The 22241-nt window shown below is 39.9% G+C and overlaps 1 protein-coding gene across 3 annotated transcripts in view; it reads right to left on the bottom strand.

Annotated features, from left to right (window-relative positions):
• Positions 1-22241, bottom strand: part of HSPBAP1 (HSPB1 associated protein 1) — a 60156-nt gene that overhangs the window by 5577 nt on the left and 32338 nt on the right. For 2 of the 3 annotated variants that reach the window (XM_047875995.1, XM_047875996.1), the window contains exons 4-6: positions 14010-14146; positions 8169-8340; positions 5054-5137 (exon numbers count right to left, since the gene is read on the bottom strand). In XM_047875995.1, the coding sequence (XP_047731951.1) occupies positions 5054-5137; positions 8169-8340; positions 14010-14146 (393 nt within the window). Of the gene's footprint in view, positions 1-890; positions 930-5053; positions 5138-8168; positions 8341-14009; positions 14147-22241 lie in introns of all 3 variants that reach the window. The other variant, XM_047875994.1, reaches the window with a different exon arrangement.

Below are 22241 nucleotides of genomic sequence, written 5' to 3'. Positions count from 1 at the left end.
TTCCAGTTTTTCAAGGAAGAATGAATGAACTGTGAAGTATATAGAAGTTATAGAAGGAACTACATTTCTGGCTTGGTGAAGGACAGAAATCATCTACTTTAAGTCAGCGTAACTTTATATACTCAATGACACCAATCCTTTGAAAAATTCTAAGAGAGACAGCTGAACAGACAGTATATAACAAGCTTCTAAAAAACTCCTGGGGCCAGGTGAACTCAAATCTAAATAAAACAGGAACAAATGGTATTCTATATAGTACGTTAAGAAAGAATACATCACAACCAAGTATGATTTGTTCCAGAAATTGATGGCCCATACTAGAAAATCCATTGATTTAATTTACTCAAATACCAAATATTTACTAAAGAGGAGTCTTATTTGATCATTTCCATCGACGCTTAAAAGGCATTCAACAAAGTTTAACACCTTTCCTGAATTAAAAAACCCCAACAAAATAAGTAATGAATTGACAGATACTTAACCTGATTATATATATATATATATATATATATATATATATATATATATATACAACTCACCCACAAATTCAGCATTTTACTTCAAGAAAAATCACTAGAGAATTCTCTCTAAAATCAGACAAAGACAAGGATGCCCCCTATCTCCATTATTTTGTATTATTGATTTGGAAGTACTAGCCAATGTGATTGGACAAAGGAAAATAACTACAGGAAAACCAATTGGAAAGGAACAGGTAAAAGTATCTTAATTTTCAGATAATCTGAGAGATACCTTAAAACCCAAGAAAGTCAATAAAAAAATCACTACACACAAGAAAATAATTCAAATTAACACAAAAATCAATAGTCTTCATATACACCAACAACATCCACTCAAATGATATAATGGAAGAGAAGACCCACCTCACTTACCATAGCAGACAAAAACAGATAAAATGCCCAGGAATAAACCTTGAAAAGAAATGTGTAAATCCAATGTGAGGAAAACTTTAAAACAATCCTGGAACAAAGACAACTAGACTTGGACGAGAAGAAAGATATCTCATTCCTGGATAGGACATTTCAACACCATACAGCTCATATAAAATTTAATATAAATGGAACAAAAATATCAATCATTTTTTTCCCTGAAGGTAGATGAACTGACTCTAAAGATCACATGAAAAAACAAATTCAAGAAGAGTCAGGGAAACACGGCAAAAAAAAAAAAAAAAAAAGGTTTCTGGCCTTACAGATACTAAAACCATACTGTAAGACTTCTCTAGATAAAACAGGGTGAAGTGTTGAAAGAACATGAAGAAAGGCCAATGGAAGAAACAGACCCAACCAAATACACATAGATATCTAGTATATGATTAAAGCAACATTTCAAATCACCAGAGAAAAGACAGACTTTAAAATAAATGATGTCCCTGACAATTCTATTATCATTTGGTAAAAGATAAAAATAGATCTCAGAATGCCTGAGTAGCGCAGTCAGTTAAGCTTCCAACTTCAGCTCAGGTCATGATCTCACCGTCAGTGAGTTTGAGCCTGCTTTGGACTCTGTGCTGACAGCACAGAGCCTGGAGCCTGCTTTGGATTCTGTTTCTCCTGCTCTCTCTCTCTGCCCCTCCACTGCGCTCTCTCTCTCTCTCAAAAATAAATAAACATTAAAAAATTAAAAAAAAATAGATCGCAACCTTACATCATACATTAGTAAAAACCACTAAGTGGATGAGAGACCTAAATGTAAAAAAATGAAACAATCCAAGTTCTAAACTCCTTTATGACCTTGAAAAAGGAAATGTTTTTCTAACTATGATTCAGAAATCAGAAGCAATAACATTCAACAATATATCCTGTTGGTGAGGCTGTGGAGGAAAGAAACACATCATGTACTACTGATGGAAATGCAAAATGGCACAATCACTGTAAAGTAGAATTTGGCAAAACCTAACAAAATTAAAGATCCATTTACCTCGTGATTTGGCTAACCCACTTTTAAGACTACCCAAAGACACTCTCCTGGCAAATATAAAAGAACATGTGCACAAGGTTACTCACTGGCACTATTTCTAATTACAAAAGGCTGGAAACAACCCAAACATCCATCTACATGGGAACCAGTGAATAAATGATTCTGTGCCATATAATGGGGTACTGAACAGCTGTTGGGGAAAAAAGTGAAGATATCTCTGTAATATCATGTAGTCAAGTTCAGAATAGTATTGTTGTGTGAAAAAAGCAGGGTGCAGAACACTGTAACTTATTACTTTCTGTGTAAGAAAGGAGAGGAACTAAGAGGGAATATATATGGATAAGCATATAAATCAAATATATAAAGGTTTGTTTATATTCTTATTCACATATAAAGTCACAAATATATTTGTTCATTTACTTAATTATTTCCATATATGTTCACAAAGAAGATACACTGGAATGATAAACTAGAAATAATTAAAAACAGAGCCCTGCCCAAGGGAAGAAAGATGGAATCCAGAGAGGGACAGAGAGGAAAAGGAGAATTCTCTATATATACTTTTTAATACCATTTTAACAAGTTAAATGATTAACATATTCAAAATATTAAATTAGGTCAAAATGGGAAAAAAAGTAAATCCTAATGTTGAAAACAAACTGAAACAAACAAATCTACCTAAAATTAGTAACATGACCACAAGTGAAAAGAATCCCTTCACAGTAATTTCTAAACACAGTACTTTGTACCCCCTTACTGGAATATGGTCTAACAATAAAAAGGATCAAAAAGAATCTTAAATTTTATTTGCAAGTTTTGTGGTTAGTAATATTGATATTGGAATTTTGAAACTGCAAATGTGAACATCTTAAACATATATAGGTGAATAAAGGAAATAAGCAGATGTTACTGTAAGGATGGATCTGGATTTTCAGTGTAAGAGAAGAGATAAAAACACAGAAACAAATAGGGAAAAAATTTATAATATTAATCTTGAATTAGAAATATAAATATATCCATATCTACCTATCTACCTACCTACCTATCTATCTTACAATCTAGCTTTATCACTTAAAGGTCTGGAAACAGTGACACACCAGTAAAAATGAACGACAGCCTTAGAGCCCCAATCTCAGTTTCTAAGTACCATCCCTCACTGAAACGAACCATGACCACTTGGAGAAATTACTGATTTCCAAGTGTGAAGCAAGGAAAATACAAGGCAATCCTGAGATATCTTCTTGTACTAGAAAGCAAGGATACATTCTAGGATGAATGAGGACATACCAAAAGGGCACAGGCCCGCTTGAGGGAGTTCACTAACAACACAGAAGAGAACCAAATTCAAAACTATCTTGGCAAGCTGGAATGCTCAACGAAATGACCATGACAACAGCTGAGAGAGGTGACTGGAGTCCTGGATGCAGGTTTAAATAACCAGCTTTACAGCTTCACAAGGGAGGGCAGCCAGACATGGAAGCTGATCATGTGAACAAAAGCACTGGATATTCTCAAGCTGAATATGAACCCAAAGTGAGATCAGATTCCTAAAGGCTAATGCAATATTATAAGCAGCACTGAATAAATTCAGGATCTAAGTCATGTGAGACAGAAATCATATTCCATGAGCTGAGGCCTCCTGGTATTTGTACATTAGGAGGGCTACTCTTGACATAATAGTCCTTCCTCCTCCTCATAGCAATTTCTGTTTTTAAACACTTCCCATGTGTTAGGCAGCGGATTAGTTTTCCCCAACTTCAGACTCACAACTACCCTACTGAGGTGGGTGCAATCATAATCTCCATTCTGCAAGTGAGGAAACTTAGGCTTAATGAGATTAGCTAACTATCTAGGTTAGCCAGCTAATAAAGGTACAGACCTGAAACTTAAACCTACCAAGTTCCAAAGTCTATGACCAAAATGGTGAAGAATCTGGAAAAAAATAAAAGTCATATAAAAAACAGTATTAAAGAAACCAGAGGTTTTGAGCCTGGGAAAGAAAAATTTAAGGAGACATATGGCAGGTATCTTCAAATATTTAAAAAAGAAAAAAATTCAGGGTGCCTGAGTGGCTCAACCAGTTAAATGGCTGACTCTTAATCTCAGCTCAGGTCCTGATCTCAGGGTCGTGAGTTCAAGTCCCACACTGGGCTCTGCAGTGGGCATGAAGCCTACTTAAAAAAAAAATGTGCATAGTTTCAGAAATAATCGGTACATTGATAAGCAGGCGGGTGACAGCTCCACTATTTAACAATGAAAAGAGCTACCTTGAGAGTGAAGCACTGTCAGGACTGGGAGTGGATGGTATTTTGACATTTGCCCCAACTACAATTCAGCATGCTACCAGCAGAACTGAGTAACTAACTGAGTCTACAAATCTCCCACCGTTCCTCTCACCTAATCCCAATAGTACAGCTTCTTGTGATTAGTATTCATTATGCTCCACCCATGACAAAGCCCTCCCCATTACCAAAGGATGAGGAAATCCCGAGGGGAGGATACAGTAGCCAAAGAGAAACGAGAGGTGCATTCAAAACCTTTGCAATCAAAGCCTCTGGTTAAAGAGGCACAGGTGCAATGAAGGCCTTGGTTGAACCACACTGGGCAGCCATTTTCATTGTCAAGTAGAGCAGGTGACCAGGATTAAGCAGGGCATATTTCAGGGAAAAGTCCTCTGGCAGAAATGAAATGATAAAGTCTTGGCACTCAAAGACTCTACTTTAAGGAAATGTATAAGCCAGGACAAAGAATTGTGCAATTAGTAATAAGGACCCTGAACCAAGAAGCAGTTATCTCTGGCCCAGATGGTATAGAAAGGACTGCTAATGTGGAACATACACGGCAGATCTAGACAGGCCCAACACAGTTCTCCTAATAACACTAGTCAAAGGAGAAGACCCTGCACACCAACACTGGGGCCCATCATGTGCCCTGAAAAGAAAGAATGGTGCATCACCGAGAATCCTAATTCCAACCTAAACACCCATTAACACAGCATAGAATACATCAATGATAGCATATCAAACCAAAGTTAATACTGGAACTTTTTTTATAGACAGACTATATATACCTTAAAAGCAGGGATTACATTTACTTAAAAAAAAAAAAAAAGTACCAGCTCAATCCATGAGTTTATACTGACAGTGACGGGATCGATGGATTCTACGTAATGCCACCAGTGTCTGGGAACAAACAGAACCTGAAAAGCAAACAAAAAGTAAGTTAGCACAAGAACAGCACATTTTGTTTTTATGTCAGAATCAGACCCTAGCTGAAACTGCTAGGAATACATACAAATTTATAGTAACATTGCTGTCGGAAAGGGAAACAAGAAACAAAAACAAACACGCAATCTTTGTATTCCTTTTTTTAATTGACAAGTTCATATCTTCTACAAAGAATATTGCTAGCTTTCCAGTCTCCTTAATCCTAAACCTGTTCTGTCTGCATCTAAATATTAGTAAAGGACTCTGAGATTCTAAGTTTTCCTCCTTTCCAATGCAAACTAGTTGTACGCATTCTGAAAGAAGGCATAGGTAAAAATATAGGAAGTAGTTTGTCTTCTCATGGTCTAAAAATGAAGCCAATGAAGAAACAATAGGTGGAAAGGGAGCACTGGATAAGTGATAACTTAGAGGATCGGACGTTGGTGCTAGAGAACGTCAGAGGTGGGAGATGCAGGCAGGAACCAGGGAGGGCAGGGGCAGCCCAGATGGAGGAAGTGCGGTCTGAACCAGGGTTAGGAGAGAATGTAGACAGAGGAAAGAATGAGGACATGTCAGGAGGGAGAAGTAGCACAGGGAGGTGGGGCTGTTGAGGTACAGCAAGTAGGCTAGTCTTGTTATTACAGACAGAGTAATGGGAGATAAGGTGGGAGAGTTAGGGTAGGGCCAGTGGAGGGCCCTGAATTCAGAATAAAAAATCTGGATATTACTCTGTAAGCATTAAAGAGTTGCTAAGAAGTTTTTAGTAGGGGGATAGTCAGAATAGAGACATTATGGGAGAGCCTAGGAAGGATAGGAGATTCTTATAATGGTCTAATTATTAAATGTTAAGATTTAAAATGGAAGATTTAGTAAACAAAAGCAACAGACAGACTCAAGAAGGATTGCATTTGTCCAGATGCAATATGAGATTAGCACCCATGGAAGTTGGGCAGAGCAGATAGGATGATCTTCAGAGATTAAGAAAACTGGTGGCGTTTGCTATGAACAAAGTGGAGCTACAATATGGGAAGAAGCACCTTTTAGGAGAACTGAGCCCTAAAAAGGGCTACTGTACTTAGTCATTAGGAGGTCATAAATGTCCCATCAGGTTATACTTTCAGTAAAGTGGTAAGAGAGGGAACCAGTCATTGGTAGATTAAAGAATGAGCAGAATATAAGACACACTGATATAATAGAACCACACATTCAAATCTGGCTATGAAAACAGAAGACAAATGAATTACCAACCACTTCACATCCACGAGAATGGCTAGAATAATAAAATAGTGATAATGATAGTAATAATGGAAAATAACAAGTGTTGGTGTGGATGTGAAGAAATCAGAACCTTCACACATTGCTTCATGGGAATGTAAAATGGTGTAGCTGCTGTGGAAAAGTTTGGCAATTCCTCAAAAAGTTAAACACAGTGCTGCCATATCACTGCCAGCAATTTCACTCCTAGGTATATAACCAAGAGGACTGAAAACATATGTTCACTGAAAAACTGTATTCAAGTGTCCATATTCTTCATAATAGCCAAAAAGTGGAAACAACCCAAATGTCCATTAACTGATCAATGGATAAGCAAAATGTATATCCATAGAATGAAATACATTTAGCCATAAAGAGGAATGAAGTACTGATAACATTCTACAGCCTGGTGCTATGTGAAAGAAGCCAGACACAACAGGCCACTTGTACGACTGCCCTTAAGTGAAATGTCCAGATTAGGTAAATCTATAGAGATATAAAAGAGATGAGTGGTTGTCAGAGGTTGGGGGATAGGTGTCTAGGGAGTGACAGCTAACGGGTTGAAGCAACTTTGTCAAGTTACATTATTTGTACTCATAAATGAAGGAAGCAGGAAAAGAGCTAGTGAGAAGGGAGTGAAGGAAGAAAACAGGCAGGGGAGAGGAACACTTGAGGAAATAAAATCTCCTAAAGAACCTAAAAAACTTTTCAAATTGTTAATAAAATACCAGACAGCAAATGCCAATGTTGCAAAGGTGATTTTCCCCACTGGACCGAAGCACTAAGAACAAAATCTTTGGAATATTTCAGAGACAGTCCTTTGTAAAAGGAACATCCATTCTTGCTTAACTGCAAATCATTCTCTGTTCATTCTGCTTTTGTTACCCCATCACTTGGATGCATTCCAACCTGCATTTATGTTCTAGTATAGTTGGAAAGATACTAATTGTGAATAAATACTCCAAAGTTGCTCTAGTACCCATGCCTTGACACTTTCTCTTAACATTATTAATAATGACTGTTAGGACCACCTGGGTGGCTCAATTGAATGTCTGACTCTTGATTTCGGTTCCGGTCATGATCTCACGGCTCATGAGATTAAGCCCTACATCAGACTCCAGGCTGGGCATTTAGGCTGCTTGGGATTCATTCATTCATTCTCTCTCTCTCTCTCTCTCTCTCTCTCTCTCTCTCTCTCTCTCTCCCCCTCCCTCCCTCCCTCCCCTGCTCATGCATGTTCTCTCTCAAATTAAAAAAAAAAAAAAAAAAAAAACAGGGGCGCCTGGGTGGCTCAGTCGGTTAAGCGTCCGACTTTAGCTCAGGTCACGATCTCACAGTCCGTGAGTTTGAGCCCCGCGTCGGGCTCTGGGCTGATGGCTCAGAGCCTGGAGCCTGCTTCTGATTCTGTGTCTCCCTCTCTCTCTGCCCCTCCCCTGTTCATGCTCTGTCTCTCTCTGTCTCAAAAATAAATAAACGTTAAAAAAAAAAATTAAAACAAAAACAAAACCAAAACAAAACACAGGGAGTTCTTGTTTTCCTCCAAAGTTCATTCTCCTCTTCACTAGTAGGAGGAGCTATATCCCCTTTTCCCATAGTTCCAGGACCTGTGAAACTAAGAAGTATATGTCCGAAACCTTCTAATAGCAGAGCAGCAGGGAAGAAAATCATTCTCATTTGTACTGGTGGTGGGGCATGTGGCATAAGGACATGAGAGAAGTTATAGCTGGGGTGTGTGCTGACAGGTCATCAGTGTTTTAAAGCCCCCATTACCTGTCCTGGATTCAGGGTAACCATATGTCTTCGAGCTTTGCAGAACCGAGGAAAACGTTTTAAATCAGGATTGACAACATTGATTTTACTGAACACACTAGATTCTTCATAAGGGATTCTAGTTGGATAAAGGAAAGGAGTATCTTCAGGTGGAAAGAGATGCCATCTTTTCCTAATTAAAAAAAAAAAAAAGATGTAAGTTAATACTCTGAACTTGAGACAAAACACCTAAGAAGGCAGTAGCTAAGTGTTCATTTTCATTCAGTCCATAAAGGAATACAAAAGCAATCTCAGTGGTCACTGGGCCCATCTCTCAGTGGTGGAATCTCCTATGCAGACAGGGGTGCAGGTAAGGTAGCAACTAGTGGGTATCTCCTGATGCCGTGAGACAGCCCTATTGCTGGGACAGGATCTAGTTTGTAAGATCATTCTTTCTTATCTCAGATCAGAGTCTGCCTCCTCATCAGTCAGATTCTGTCCTTGATTCCAGAGCTACCCTGAATAACCCCTCACTTTCAAATATCTGTATTCTCATCTTCTCCAGGAGCCACCCACAGTATTATCCACCAAATAGTTTCTAGACTTCTCCCAGTTTGGATTGTAAATTCCTTAAGTGAAACCTGTGTTAGGTTAATCCATGAGGAAGAGAAATGCACAAATGATGACCCACAGCTAAAGACTGATACAATACAGGAATTTTCAAATAGAGAAAACTGTAAGATGTTTCAGTCACTTCAATATTTTTGAAAAATGGAGGTGATAAATTTTAAATCGCAAAACACTAGACACACCCACACTTCCAGCCAATAAAGGGGGGACATTTGAGGCAAAGAAGGGAGAAGTATAACATAAGAAGATACACAGACAAGGAAGGAGAGAGAGAGAGAGAGAGAGAGAGAGAGAGAGAGAGAGAGAGAGAGACTACTTCTGAGAAAAGACTTAAAGCTCTATAGTGACCCCCTTGGAGTTACGGTTACAGTTACAGTAGGGCCATTGCATTCCTTTCAGGACGAGGAAGCAGTTGGCTACTATTTTCAAACTAAGAAGTAGACACCAAAGTCTTATTTTGCCTTAGAGATGATAAAGCTGCTCCATTTCACTATAGCTATGACTATAGTTTGGGAGAATTCTCGGCATTTATTATGTTTAGAACATTAGAGCTGGAATAACTCTTAAGAGATCATCAGTCTAATTTCATTTTCAAAGTAGTGGAAGAGGAACCCAGTACTTGCTCAGCATCATTCACTAGACCAGTGGATAGTGGTGGACCCAGAACTAGGTCACAGATCTCCTGACCTCTTCAGGTCCCAGCTCCTACCTCTGCCTCATGGCTGTGTTCCCACAGGAATACCCATAATGGTAACAGTCCCATACAATTTCTTTTGTTTGTTTGTTTGTTTTTATGAAATTTATTGACAAATTGGTTTCCATACAACACCCAGTGCTCATCCCAAAAGGTGCCCTCCTCAATACCCATCACCCACCCTCTCCTCCCTCCCACCCCCCATCAACCCTCAGTTTGTTCTCAGTTTTTAACAGTCTCTTATGCTTTGGCTCTCTCCCATTCTAACCTCTTTTTTTTTTTTTTTTCCTTCCCCTCCCCCATGGGTTCCTGTTCAGTTTCTCAGGATCCACATAAGAGTGAAACCATATGGTATCTGTCTTTCTCTGTATGGCTTATTTCACTTAGCATCACACTCTCCAGTTCCATCCACGTTGCTACAAAAGGCCATATTTCATTTTTTCTCATTGCCACGTAATATTCCATTGTGTATATAAACCACAATTTCTTTATCCATTCATCAGTTGATGGACATTTAGGCTCTTTCCATAATTTGGCTATTGTTGAGAGTGCTGCTATGAACATTGGGGTACAAGTGGCCCTATGCATCAGTACTCCTGTATCCCTTGGATAAATTCCTAGCAGTGCTATTGCTGGGTCATAGGGTAGGTCTATTTTTAATTTTCTGAGGAACCTCCACACTGCTTTCCAGAGCGGCTGCACCAATTTGCATTCCCACCAACAGTGCAAGAGGGTTCCCGTTTCTCCACATCCTCTCCAGCATCTATAGTCTCCTGATTTGTTCATTTTGGCCACTCTGACTGGCGTGAGGTGATACCTGAGTGTGGTTTTGATTTGTATTTCCCTGATAAGGAGCGACGCTGAACATCTTTTCATGTGCTTGTTGGCCATCTGGATGTCTTCTTTAGAGAAGTGTCTATTCATGTTTTCTGCCCATTTCTTCACTGGGTTATTTGTTTTTCGGGTGTGGAGTTTGGTGAGCTCTTTATAGATTTTGGATACTAGCCCTTTGTCCGATATGTCATTTGCGAATATCTTTTCCCATTCCGTTGGTTGCCTTTTAGTTTTGTTGGTTGTTTCCTTTGCTGTGCAGAAGCTCTTTATCTTCATAAGGTCCCAGTAATTCACTTTTGCTTTTAATTCCCTTGCCTTTGGGGATGTGTCGAGTAAGAGATTGCTACAGCTGAGGTCAGAGAGGTCTTTTCCTGCCTTCTCCTCTAAGGTTTTGATGGTTTCCTGTCTCACATTTAGGTCCTTTATCCATTTTGAGTTTATTTTTGTGAATGGTGTGAGAAAGTGGTCTAGTTTCAACCTTCTGCATGTTGCTGTCCAGTTCTCCCAGCACCATTTGTTAAAGAGGCTGTCTTTTTTCCATTGGATGTTCTTTCCTGCTTTGTCAAAGATGAGTTGGCCATACGTTTGTGGGTCTAGTTCTGGGGTTTCTATTCTATTCCATCGGTCTATGTGTCTGTTTTTGTGCCAATACCATGCTGTCTTGATGATGACAGCTTTGTAGTAGAGGCTAAAGTCTGGGATTGTGATGCCTCCTGCTTTGGTCTTCTTCTTCAAAATTCCTTTGGCTATTCGGGGCCTTTTGTGGTTCCATATGAATTTTAGGATTACTTGTTCTAGTTTCGAGATGAATGCTGGTGCAATTTTGATTGGGATTGCATTGAATGTGTAGATAGCTTTGGGTAGTATTGACATTTTGACAATATTTATTTTTCCAATCCATGAGCAGGGAATGTCTTTCCATTTCTTTAAATCTTCTTCAATTTCCTTCATAAGCTTTCTATAGTTTTCAGCATACAGATCCTTTACATCTTTGGTTAGATTTATTCCTAGGTATTTTATGCTTCTTGGTGCAATTGTGAATGGGATCAGTTTCTTTATTTGTCTTTCTGTTGCTTCATTGTTAGTGTATAAGAATGCAACTGATTTCTGTACATTGATTTTGTATCCTGCAACTTTGCTGAATTCCTATATCAGTTCTAGCAGACTTCTGGTGGAGTCTATCGGATTTTCCATGTATAATATCATGTCATCTGCAAAAAGCGAAAGCTTGACTTCATCTTTGCCAATTTTGATGCCTTTGATTTCCTTTTGTTGTCTGATTGCTGATGCTAGAACTTCCAGCACTATGTTAAACAGCAGCGGTGAGAGTGGGCATCCTTGTCGTGTTCCTGATCTCAGGGAAAAAGCTCTCAGTTTTTCCCCGTTGAGGATGATGTTAGCTGTGGGCTTTTCATAAATGGCTTTTATGATCTTTAAGTATGTTCCTTCTATCCCGACAATTTCTTTTGTTTGGCTTAAAATGTAATATACAGTCAACCCTTCAACAACATAGGTTTGAACTGCACAGGTCCACTTATGTGCAGATGCTTTTTCTTTTTTTTCTTTTCTTTTTAAGAAATCTCTGTACCCAATGTGGGGTCTGAACTCACAACCTCGAGAGTAAGAGTCACATGCTCTATCAACTGAGCCAAACAGGTGCCCCCAGATGGTTTTTCAACAAATACAGTACAGTGCTGTAAATATATCTTCTCTTCCTCATGATTTTCTTAATAACATTTTCTTTTCTTTACCTTACTTTTTTGTAAGAATAAGTATATATACCTCAGACATACAAAATATGTATTAATCAACTGTTTATGTTATTGGTAAGGCTTCCAGTCAACAGTGGTTAAGTTTTTAGGGAGTCAAAAGTTATATGTGGATTTTCAACTGCGCAGGGGGTGGGCACCCCTAACCCCCGCATTGTTCAAGAGTCAACTGCATATGCATCCTTCTCTTATCAGTCAGAAAAAGGGGTCAATCACCATGTCATTCCCTGATCAAAAAACCTCTCATTGTCCTTCATGCTGAAAGAGAGTAAGAGGTATTTGCTTGGAAGTCAACCTCAGGCTCCAACTTCCCTTTCCTGCCTGATGATCCCTTTGCTTCCAATGCACAATTCAACACAGGATGACTCACAGGGTTCTCTATACACCCCATATTTTCCTAGGGCTCTGCTCATGCTGGTCCCTCTGCTCCTCCCACCCATGTCTTTTGAACATTCACCCTTTCTTTAAAGCCTAACATAAATAAATGGCCGCTCTTCTCTGAAATCTTCAACTTTCCAGCAGGAACGCTATCCTACTTTTCAGTACCACAGCTCTTTTGAAACCTTCCTGAAGGGCATGTTCATTCTGCCTTCTATCACAGCTACCTGTGGGCTTGCCTGTACTCCTATAAACTCACTCAGGGCAGAGAGGGATCTTACTCATTCACCTCCATTCCTACTGTAACACATGGTACCTGCTATATCACAGAAAGAACACAGGGGTTTTTTTGTTTTTTGTTTTGTAATGTTTTCCTAAGTGAATTTCTTTCCCAATTCAGAACACATGCAAAATAGCTACTTACAACAATACCTCTCTTACCAAGTTTAAGGCTCAGACTATGAACTCCATAAGGGCAAGGACCATGCACACAATTCATTGTGGCATCCACAATGAATACTTAATAATGTATCCAAAACACTCTATGCCCTTTAGAAAGACTTAATGAATCCAGAAGTAGACTATCTTATACCATGTTTTAAGAATCTCAAAAAGTTTCCAAAATACTTTGCATGTGAAATCTATTCACACACTTATTTACTGTTTCTTTTGGAACCACTTATAATCCTTTTCATGTCTAAAGAGTTTGAGAACTTGGAAATATCCATTTCTGTTTTTCCCTCTGTACCATCCTGTAAATGTTCCAAAAGGCCAGGAAAGGAGACTGGAGCATCACTAATTAGGGGAAAATAAGGCTGTACGTAAAACATTCTGAATAATCCTCCAACGGCAGAAACATGTAAACTCTCAGGGAACTCCCGGAACCAGGGACTATTAAAAATATTGCCTGACTTACCCTTATATATCTCAAGGTCTACAGACACATGGAAAAGAACTTACCTAAAGTAATAAGATATGGCACTGTCTACACGTAGGCACAGACTAAAATTTAGACTTCAAAGGGGCCACAAATACCATCTCATGCAGCAGAGTTCCCAAACCAGGCTCCCTGGCATCTCCTCAGAGGCCTTAGGGTAGGAGCAAAGCCTCTTTCTTTCACCAAACAGCTCTGCTCTTATTTATTTAGGTTTGAAGGAAGGGTCTTCCTGCTTTTAAATAGAAGTCTGAAAACTACAAACGCAGACACTAGGCAGTTGTCTAGCTGAATGGGGAGTGGGATCCTGGAGCTCTAGGATCAGGTGTCTGAAGGTAAGCCTGATCATGGCTGAGAGACACATGGAAACCATCATTTGAACTGCTCCCCTTACTTCAAAAAGGAGGAAACTGGACGAGAGATTAAGAGATCTGCCCTGGTCATGAGGCAGGCTGACAGGGTGGAAATGGGGCTAAACCTTGGGGTCTGCCACCTGCCTGATCCTCATTCTTCTTTCTGTATGACACGCACACACACACACACACACACACACACACTCTCTCTCTCTCTCTCTCTCTCTCTCTCTCTCTCTCTCTCTTCCCCCATGTGCACCTGTGCATTACCTTCCTTGTACCTGGAATACTAAATTGCAACCATAGGAGTCCAGATGACACGGAGTATGGGCCCCCATAGAGCCAATCCACAATGTACTTTCCCGTCCATTTCTTCCAGGAAACCCAAAGTCAGACCATATCACGCCCTGTTTTGAAAATAAAGTTACAGTCCATCAAGAACCAAATCTTCTATATGGTAGTGTTACACATTTTCACTTGCATATCTGTTTTCTGGCACTTGGAACACTCTTTTACAGAAAATGCTACAGATGGAAGTTAGGTTTCCAGAGCAGTCCAAGAAATATTTTAAACCAATAACATACATGAATTATCTCACTAATAATAGTTATTCAACAAATATTTACTGACTGTTCTAGAAGCTTGTGTTGAATCACTGAATAAAACAAACATGCCCACACAAATGAAGCTTACATTTTAGAGGCTGGAGACAGAAAATAAACAATAGACATAATTATGCATATATCTAGGGGAAGAGTGTCTCACTTGGGCAGCAGGAACAATAGTACAATGGAAATAAAGGCATTTCAAAAAGTCTCTCAACTGAGGTAGCCAGAAAGCCATATTCTCTGTAAGCAGTGTAGATATTTCTGGGCATAACTAGTGCATTAACCTTTTGCACTCTAATGACAACATGTTCTGATGGAGTTATTTAAAACTATAGGTGCTGGAGACTTATTTTCACACCTACTAAATCGGAATCTCCAGGTAGAGACAGCCTATCTTTTGAAATACATATCCATACATGACTTCTGCTATGCTCGCCAAAGTCATGAACTCAAGTATAATAAACTTTAAAACAGAGACAGCACAGTGCTCTGGACTTGGCTTTTCTTATGCCTGGTTTTGTGGACAAATCATGCCCTAGTCAACTACTGACCCATAAATACTATCTAGTCCAGCAGTTCTCAAACCAGGCTCCCCTGGCATCTCCTTAAGGGGCCAGAGGGTAGCAGCAAAGTCTCTTTCTTTCCTTTTATTATTGAAAATTTATATATTATTTTTGAGAGAGAGATAGAGAGTGAGTGAGGGAGGGGCAGAGAGAAAGGAAAACATCCCAAGCAGGCTCTGTGCTGTCAGTGCAGAGCCCGATGAGGGGCTCGAACTCACAAACTATGAGATCATGATCTGAGCCAAAACCAAGAGTTGGAGGCTTAACTGACTGAGCCACCCAGGCACCCCAACCTCTTGCTTTCAACAAACTGCTCGGCTCTTATTTAAGTTGAAGAAGAGATGTTCCTGCTTTTAAATGAAAGTTGGGGGTGCCTGTCGGTTAAATGTAGAACTCTTGGTTTTGGCTCAGGTCATGAGCTCACGGTTTTGTGAGTTCGAGCCCCGTGTCAGTCTCTGTGCTGGCAGTACAGAGCCAACTTGGGATTCTCTCTCAACCTCTCTCTATGCCCTCCCCCCACTCATGCTGTCTCTTTCAAAATAAATAAATAAACTTAAAAAACAAAAAAATAAATAAAAGTTGGAAAACTACAAATGCAGTTTGACATAAATGCAAATCCATGAAATTATAGAATGTATAAGCTAGAAAAGAGAAAGAACATACTAGTGAACCAGATACAAAGGTTTCTCCCCTTTTTTTTAAGTTTATTTGAGAGAGGATGGCGGAAGGGCAGAGAGAGAGAGAGAGAAAGAGAGAGAGAGAATCCCAAGAAGGCTCTGCACTGACAGTGCAGATGTGGGCCTCAAATTCACAAACTGTGAGATCTTGACCTGAGCCGAAGTCAGATGGTCAACTGATGAAACCACCCAGGCGCCCTTTATTTGTTTTTTAAAATTGTGAATCTTTCCTATTGGGTTTGGAAAAAACAAAACAAAACAAAACACACTTCTGTGTGCAGAACATGATCCTAAATGCTGACTCTTCTTTTTATCAGTATCTTCAATCTACATTTTCAATTTTTCAAAGCAAACCATTAACAGCTGCAGTCAAAGAGAAAGAGGATTTTGGAGAGACATTTAATGGTAGTTTTGAGCAAGACTAGAAAAAAGTGTTTTCATTTTTGTTTTGAGTAATGAAAAGAGTGGACTATGTGCATATAACTAATGTCTGTTACAGAAGGGGCGTGGTTTGGAGGGTAAGCGCTACTGTAAATGCCTATGCACATGGCTCACATGCAGCTGCTCCAGACAGTTACAAAAATCAAGTCCCTTTACGTATGACCCATAAGTTCCATGAAGGGAGCTTACCTCTGAATTCCTGTTGCCTAACATAATAATACTTGGCTCAGGGTAAGTGCTCAAAACATTTGTTGCTTGGGATGGAAAGAAGAAACTGTTGGTTTATTATTGGTAAATGTTTCCAGTCCAGAACATTTTCAAACACCTACCACATCCCTGGTATGATGCAGAATACAACAACCAACACAACACAGGGCTACCTTTCAAATCTAATAATAGGAAACAGTCTCATAAATGAACTCTTTCAATATAATGAGGCAAGTGCTCTGACAGAAGTGAGCAGAGGGTGATCTACAATCGCTAAAGGAAGGCTCTTGGTCCAAGCAGGGAGCTTAGGAGAGGTTTCCAATTAACCTGGTCCTTGTTGAACAAGTCACCACACTCAGTTTGGAATTTAACTAAAGGCAACTGAAAGACGTGCAATATAGAAACAAAAAACAGAGCTTTGCCTTACCTAAGAAGAGGCTTAAGTGATTCTTAATTTAAAAAAATTTTTTTGGGGGCGCCTGGGTGGCACAGTCGGTTAAGCGTCCGACTTCAGCCAGGTCACGATCTCACGGTCCGTGAGTTCGAGCCCCGCGTCAGGCTCTGGGCTGATGGCTCGGAGCCTGGAGCCTGTTTCCGATTCTGTGTCTCCCTCTCTCTCTGCGCCTCCCCCGTTCATGCTCTGTCTCTCTCTGTCCCAAAAATAAATAAACGTTGAAAAAAAAAATTAAAAAAAAAAATTTTTTTAAACACTTATTCACCTTTGAGAGACAGAGAGAGACAGAACATGAGCAGGGCAGGGGCAGAAAGAAAAGGAGACACAGAATCTGTCAGCACAGAGCCCGACACGAGGCTCGATCCCAGGAACCATGAGATCATGACATGAGTCAAAGTTGGACACCCAAATGACTGAGCCACCCAGGCGCCCCAAGTGATTCTTAATCCTATATATATATATGTTATATACTATATAATTATATAATATATATATAATGAATGTCAACATGCTTCTCCTCAGAGAAATGCATACTACACACAATTTCACATATACTTTGAGGGAGACAATGGACCAATCCCATGTGAGAAATTCTGTTCTAGAGTATTGCTTCACAAAGAATCACAGAAGGAAGATTTCCCTCTGGGGGATAGGGGTTATATGAGAAACTGGCAAGGGGGTTCCCTGACAGCAATGACAAAAAAAAAAAAAAAAGGAAAAATTATTTTGGAATGATTAGATCAGGGTGACCTAAACTACCAAAAATTCAGCTACAAATTGGGTGGAAAAACCAAAGGGTGAAAAAAAGGTAAATCTGTCACAAAATAGACAGAATTTTGTGTCCCCTCGCTCCCCCACAGGTTCTTAGAGAGTTGAGTTTTCTTGCTAGTTGTGTTCAGTTACTTATAGGTAGTCAAATGTCTGAAATCAAAGTGGGCCCAAGAGGAATCTACCTTGAGTCTTGCTAGAAACAAGCGACCTGGTTAGGCTGCTATTCCAGTGAAATTAGTAAAGGTGATTGGTGGGGTGATCCACCTTGGAGTCTAGTCCCACATCCACTTCAACAGTTGAAAAAGTCTTTAGAAATCATCTATATCCATAAAATTCTATTCTACACCATCCCTGAAAAGGGCAATCAAATATCTAATTGACCGTTAAAAAGAAAACCACCGGCCCGAGATGGAATCACTTATTCCAGGCCGTATCACCAAACCAGGGCTTACTATTTAACCTAGTTGCAGTTTCAACCTCCCCCAGAATGCAGTTTTAACTAATCGGTCAGGAATTTTCTGGTCAGCACCAGGGAGGTAATCTGTCACGTGGAACATCTCCAACCACTCCACACAAAAGGAAGTGGAGGTAATCTGCGTGATAAAACCCCATGCCATTCCCAGAAGGGAAGGTGATTTTACCTGAACCTATACTTTTACCTTTGCTAATAACTTCTTGCTCCATCTTCCTTCCTATAAAAACCTTCCATTTTGTAGCTCTCCTCTACTTGCTAGATGGGATGCTGCCTGATTTATTTAATAAAGCCAGTCAGATCTTGAAATTTACTGGGTTGAATTTTTTTAACAGCTGCTCACCACAAAATATCTGCTTTCTTGTACTTACAGAAGGTCGTAGATTCGCTTTACACAGACAGGTTTATTTTCTTTTCTGCCAAAAATTGCTATCTTTAAGTTATCTGAAAAACTGTCATGCCTTCTCTTCTTGTACCTAAACTCAGGAGCATTAACTTTTCCCTCCAGCTGCTATCCTCTCAACTATCTTTGTCAGTAGTGCTCTTGAAGCCTGACTCTCTAACCCTAGACACAGCCTACATGAAACCCTGCATATGGGACTGCAGCATTCCATCCTGAACACTGCACCATCCATGTAGTGTCAGTGCTTTGTTTGTTTTGGGGGTTTTTTGTTGTTTGCTCAAGCAACTGAATTACATCATGGCTAATCTTGGGCTTGCCTGCCTTTTTCTTCTGAACCGTTGCCTAGCCATATCTCTTCAGCCTTGATTTATTAATAGATCTTAGGAAAAAGCCGTGGTCCTACATTTATCCCTCTTAAACTGAATCTTGTTTAATTTCTGCCTGGTATTTCACAATGTTTAAAGCAACCTGTCTGCATGACTCCCAAATCTTACCTCCAGTCCTAATTTCTCTTCTATTTATGACTAGACTCATATTTTCACTTGCTAACAAGTTATCACTACCTGGTTATTAAATCCTTACAGGTCAGACCCCAATACTAACATTTTGCGTGTATCATCTCATTTAATCCTTATGAGACTGAAGTTGGTTATACCCATTTTTGTATGTGGAAACTAAGGAATATCACTGCTCTTTTGACAGTATTATTAAAAAACATACAGACATTCTTGTCAAAACAAGTGGGAGGGGGTGCTACCGGTATTCAGTGGATAGAGGTCAGGGATACAGCTCAACACAACAAGGAAAGGTTCTGTATCTTGTACAGTTTTCATGCTGCTAAAAAACCTGATTTTAGTTTTCTGAGACTAGGACTCCAACTCTATTTCACATGTCACCAAAGGATCTTTGGCACAGTTTTAATATACACTGAGTTTTCCAGAGAAACACAATTACTAAATAAGTCGAGGGAGAATTATAGTTTGTGTTTCTGCAGTTTTATTAGGAGTTGTTCACCATTTTGAAAAACTAAGCCACCAATAGCACTGAAACTCATGGCTTTGGGCTCAGCAATATATACGCCAATATCAGTCTGTGCTTGTGTTGTCTCATCGTGGTGACTCTATGTGTGTATGTACAAATATACTTAAATTTAGCTTCATTTCAAAATGTTAAATATCAAATCTTGGAAATATTCTATGGAATTTTGTCTTAATTCTTCAAAATCGAACCTTTCCTTTGTAGGTGGGTACAAGCATCTGATTAATTCATTATGACTTCTAGTCTAGTCAGGCTTGAATAATTACATATTGAGTCACATGTTTCTGTCTAAATTCCCCTGTATTTTAGTAGCTGGGGCATTTTAATCATTTAAAAGAATCACTGCAAATGGCATTTCAGAACAGTGGAGGGGATGCGACATCTGGCATGAGACCCCTGCTACACCATCTCTACGGCTTTCCCAGTATGCACCACACATCTCCCTGCCTTTGCTCCAGCTGGTCTCACAGCTCTCCCACGCCCCAATTCACACTTCTCTTGGAGGACCCAATGTAAATGTCACTTCTTTAAACCCTTCTACCACCCTTATACAACTTAGTCATTCTCTCTTTTGGTCTCCCTCTCAAAGAATGTTGACTCTTTGCCTCTGACCCATTCTCCTTACTGCAGCAAGAGCTATCTTTTTAAAATGTTAAGACCCCGGCACTCGTTTGCTTTGCACTTAGAATTAGCCCCAAATGCCCTCATTTGTAGGCCTATATGACCAGGCCCCTCTCACCTCTCCTACACCTTCTAAACCCCTGCATCTCGTTGGCCAGGCTTTAGTCACAATCGCCTTCTTTCTTTTTTCCTAAAAAGGTAAATTTTTCCCTTCTTCAAGGGTTTTGCATATGCTATTCACTCTGCTTAGAAAGCTCCTGACCCTCCCTTCACATGGCTAGCCTCTCATCTTTTATTTATTTTAACGTTTATTTATTTTTTGAGAGACAGAGAGAGACAGAGCATGAGCGGTGGAGGGACAGAGAGAGAGGGAGACAGAGTCCAAAGCAGGCTCCAGGCTCTGAGCTGTCAGCATAGAGCTTGAAGTGGGGCTTAAACTCACAAACTATGAGATCATGAGCTGAGCTGAAGTCGGACGCTTAACCGACTGAGCCACCCAGGCACCCCATAGCTTCTCATCTTTTAGGAATCACGTTACATATCACCTCCTTGGAGAAAGCTTCCCAACTTACCCTATGTAAAGTAAGTCCCTCTCCCATTTGGGCCCATTTTGTTTACTTCATAACACTTAGGACAACTGGCTATTACTGCTTAGATTTGTCTATCGCCTCCACCAGAATATGAGCTCCCTGAAAAAAGGGGACCAGGGCTGTAGGACGAATATATAACCACTCACTTTTTTACAGTTATTTTCTATCTTTTTACCACTTATTTACCTCAATAGCTCCAGCAACTGACAAGAGTCCACAGCACATAGCAGAGTTTATATCTAGTTTCCGCATTTATCTATCCTCAGCTTTGGCACTTTTGAGTTTTACTGGCTGAACACTTACTATTCTGTTTTGCTCTAGAATTTTTTTCCTTGGGCAAATATAGATCTGGTGGGTATGGTCCTAGTATTCCTTGATCATCCCAGGCCAATGCCCAAATCTAAGCAATTCTAACACACAGCAACTAACTATAGTCATTTGGGACAGCCTCACATAGAACGTAGCAAGCTCCCTCATGGTCTGCAATGTCAGAAAAGGGACATCGTGGATCACAGTGTGCATTGGGGTTGGCCTTGGTTTCTGGAGTAAATGGAATGTGGTATCCATTCAAAATGATGGCATACTGGTTTTTTTTTTTTTTTTTTTTCAACGTTTATTTAGTTTTGGGACAGAGAGAGACAAAGCATGAACGGGGGAGGGGCAGAGAGAGAGGGAGACACAGAATCGGAAACAGGCTCCAGGCTCTGAGCAGTCAGCACAGAGCCCGACGCGGGGCTCGAACTCACGGACCGCGAGATCGTGACCTGGCTGAAGTCGGACGCTTAACCGACTGCGCCACCCAGGCGCCCCGGCATACTGGTTTTAGAAATGGTCTACTTAATTACATACCTGATTTGACTACTTCATTATATCATTTAGCATAGTCACTGAGCATTTAGGTACTTTAACAATTTTTTTTAAATTACATGTGTAGTTAATGGTATCATCTACACACTGTATTTCAGGATCATAAAAGGAATGCAAATACTGAGAGAGTTGAAAATCAGGGCCACACCACATCTACTCGAATCAACAAACACTGACTGATAACATGGGACATGCTAATCAAGGAGGGAGACTCAAAAAAAATGTGAGACATAAACATCTCTGTTATTGTGTTGAGAACTTTACAATCTAGTTGGAGACACCAACCTGAAACAACAACATCAATAAATTATTAAAAAAAAAAAAAAAAGCCACAGGCAGTTTCTGTCACTACCACACGATGGTACAATTAAGAGGTCAAGGATAGTTGAAATTTGGGGGCCTGAGTGCTTCAGTTGGTTAAACATCTGACTCTTGATTTTGGCTCAGGTCATGATCTCGCAGTTGATGAGTTCAAGCCCCACATCGGGCTCTCCACTGACAGCACAGAGCCTGGCTGGGATTCTGTCTCTCTGCCCCTCCCCTGCTCATGCTCATGCGCGCGCTCGCTCTCTCTCTCTCTCTCTCTCTCTCTCTCCCCCTCTCAAATAAACACACTTTGATAAAAAAAAAAAATTAAGTGCCAAGGGAGCCAAGTCCTTTACTTTATTCAAGTTGGCATCTCCAATGCCTAATATAAGTGAGTCCAACAAATGCTCAAAAATTGCTGGAGTTACTGATCTAGGTAAGTAGATCTAATTTTTTTTAATGTTTATTTTTGAGAGAGAGAGTG

Source organism: Prionailurus viverrinus, chromosome C2 (genome assembly GCF_022837055.1).
Source record: "Prionailurus viverrinus isolate Anna chromosome C2, UM_Priviv_1.0, whole genome shotgun sequence".
Taxonomy (NCBI): Eukaryota; Metazoa; Chordata; class Mammalia; order Carnivora; family Felidae; genus Prionailurus; species Prionailurus viverrinus.
This window is presented reverse-complemented; position numbering and strand designations above follow the sequence as displayed.